This window comes from Morone saxatilis, unplaced genomic scaffold, assembly GCF_004916995.1.
Source record: "Morone saxatilis isolate NCDOM2014 unplaced genomic scaffold, NCSU_SB_2.0 Contig170, whole genome shotgun sequence".
NCBI classification, from domain to species: Eukaryota; Metazoa; Chordata; class Actinopteri; family Moronidae; genus Morone; species Morone saxatilis.
Window position 1 is genome coordinate 1 of NW_023339730.1, and position 2,951 is coordinate 2,951.

Sequence of the window (2,951 nt, forward strand, 5' to 3'; positions counted from 1 at the left end):
GTGGTCTGGTCCTGGCGAAGAGGAGTTGGGAGCCATTCAGCCGGCCACGTCCGGAAGCAGGGGGGGTCGGTGGGGCCAGGGAGATAAGCGTCACTCAGCCGTAGTTCATCGCCATTTTCCAAAGCTTTGGAATTTGTTGGACAGCAAGGGAGAGTGGCTCAGCTGTGAGTCGTCGGGCTGGACGTTTAGCCGCCCCTACTCTGACCCGGAGCCCATTGCTCCGTGGTGCAGGGGGAGTGCGAGCAGGCTTGGGAACTCACAACCAGCCCGAGGGTGCGCCACGAGTTGATGGTCAGTGCTGGGATGTTCTGTCGGAAAGCGACCGGCTTCCCACCGGTGTAACAAGAGCCGTCCATGCAAGGTGACATCCGATCGTTGTGTGTGGTAGAGGCTGCACACTCGGTGGGCAGACTGGTGCCTCCGTAGCCACAGCAGGTAGAGCCCAGAGCGGAGAGGTGTTTAGCTTGAGAAGAAGCCACGGATGAAAAACCCAGGATCAGATCGTCTTTGTTTTTAAGATCCTGCCTTAGCTGCCTGATGTCATTCTGCAGCAGTGAGTACGCCGGCAAACAATGTCCACACACTGACATGGTGAGGGATAGGTGCTTTGGGGGTCAGCTAGCACTAGCCACCAGGCTAAAAACAAACTTAGCTAGGTTAGCTTGGCGACGGAGTGGTTACACAATCCGGGTTTCGGGAAGTCCTTATGTCAGCGCCAGGTAGTATTACAGTAGAACAACGATGTCACCCACAGATGGCAACAAAAAGTTCGTAATTCCAGTACAAATGTAAAAAGCCGGGTGAGAGACACAAACAACTTTTTGAATGGCGTTTGCGGAGTGTGGCGGAAGACAAACAGGTGTAGAAGACAAACACACAGTTAGAGGTTTGTAAGGGTAGTTAGGGGTTGGGTTAGGGTAGTTAGGGTGTCAGTCAGTGGAGACTTTCAGAGTAATCAGATCTCTGTACAGTTTAAACTACACAACTTCCTGTCTGTAATCTGGAGTCTTGAAGCCTGTCTGCTCTCCAAACTACATTTAAGCAGAAGTGATTAATTATTTAGTCACAGCATTAATAATAAGCACATCATGTTTAATTAGTAAAGTTTAAAAACAGGCACACAGGGCAACCATTTACAGCACACTGAGTAAAATCTGATTTATCTCTGAAGACTGTCAGCGAGATTAAAATCACTTTATAGTGACTGATGGTTTCTATGGTAACAAAGATTCACTGGTTCACACAGCAGACAGGAAGTTCAACAAAATAAAAGACTTTTATTGTCTACAAAAATCATCACACAGTGTGTTTGTGTCAGTGTGTATTTCTGCTGTATTGTGTCTATGTGTGTTTTTGTGTCAGTGTGTATTTCTGCTGTATTGTGTCTATGTGGGTTTGGTGAGCAGCTGACTGGAAAACTCGTACAAATCTTTGTTGACTTTCTTCAGAGTCTGAACTTCCTCTTCTAGTTCTGCCACTCGAACCTTCGTGTTCTCACCATCACCGAACACCGACTGAAACAAACACACAATTATAAATATAATAATCTACTCGCAGACTACTTGCTACAAGTGTATGTAGCCCCGCCCCTTCTCACCTTGTCAGTCACAGCATTCATCAAAGAGTTCAGCCTATCAGCTTTCTGCAGGTACGTCTCTTCCTCCTCCTAAAAACATTTAAAAATAAAACATTTCTTTCAAACTGACTTCAAAGTTTTGTCCAATTTCAAAATAAAAGATTGTGGGTTTTTCTTTTGAAATAAAAGCAAGCATTTTAGTAATATTTCAAAATAAAACAAACAAAACCGCCCACAGACTGCAGAGGTCATTACTAGCACCATTAGCGGAGTCAGCAAATGTTTGATTGCTGTAAATATTATTATTGGTGGTTTCTTTGTAGTCAGCAACGATAAATGAAGTAAATATTTGTTTAAATTAACAGTGTGCGAAATGAGCTGTTAGCCATAAGCTGTTAGTATGGATGTCCAGACAACAACTATCACTGGGTTACTACGATACTGAAAAAAACTTTTGGAGCTTTATTTTGGAGAAAGAAATCCTCAGAAAGTGCCAGTTCTACTTCACCTGCTGACTCACCTGTGCATAGAGTCCCAGACGGACACAAACCACTCCAGACTCTCCACCATCGCCCTCAGAGGCGTGCAGGTGTCGGCTGAAGCGTGGCAGCGGGACGGCGGGCCGACTGTCGGGCAGGAACATGTTAGCTGGAGCCGCCATGATGACGGCGTTTGTCACCGGACCTGAACACACAGACAGGAAGTGAGGTCAGAGAAAACTGGTATCAGGACTGAGATTTAAAATATGGAACCTCTCTATCTCCCCCTGGTGGCTGACTGCAATTCTCTCTCTCTCTCTCTCCCTCTCCTGACTGTTCCTTTTTATCATTAGTTTGGTTTGGAGACCAGTGAGCTCTCAGCTGACCAGTGACATCAACTGAATGAGGAGAACGAAGCCTAAAGGCAGCAAAGAGCAGATCAAAGTGAGTAACCTGAAATAACCTGAGAGTAAATATATATATATATATATATATATATATATTATATTTTTTTTTATGTACACACACACACACACATTTTAAATATAGCATACCCTGCTTTTATGTCTTATTTTATTCTAAAATGGGACACAAATATTACTTAAATAAACATCATGCTGTATGAAGAAGACTGAATTATCAGTAAACCATTTACTGAGCTCATAATCAACTTCTTCCATAAAGACTCATACTATCAGGAATGGAGCTGCCCCCTGCTGGCTGTTATAGACTGCAGGTTTAAGATATTTTATATAGACTGTCCATTATATAGACTGACATTTATTAAAGCTACAGCTACCATCTAATTTCACTAATGAATTTACCCATCTCTGGGGTCATACAAGACTGTAGAGACTGTTCAAACTGAAATTCTGATAATCTTCATATCTTCTCCC

General features: G+C 43.6%; 1 protein-coding gene across 1 annotated transcript; it reads right to left on the bottom strand.

The window, feature by feature from the left end:
* Window positions 1–1,257: 1,257 nt before the first annotated feature.
* Window positions 1,258–2,260, bottom strand: LOC118327675 (WD repeat-containing protein 18-like; the record flags this gene model as incomplete). Its single annotated transcript, XM_035661087.1, is given in 3 exon segments — window positions 1,258–1,514; window positions 1,598–1,666; window positions 2,097–2,260. Coding segments are annotated over 3 exon segments (362 nt in total), but the record flags the coding sequence as incomplete, so codon positions are not given.
* Between the last annotated feature and the right edge of the window lie 691 nt (window positions 2,261–2,951).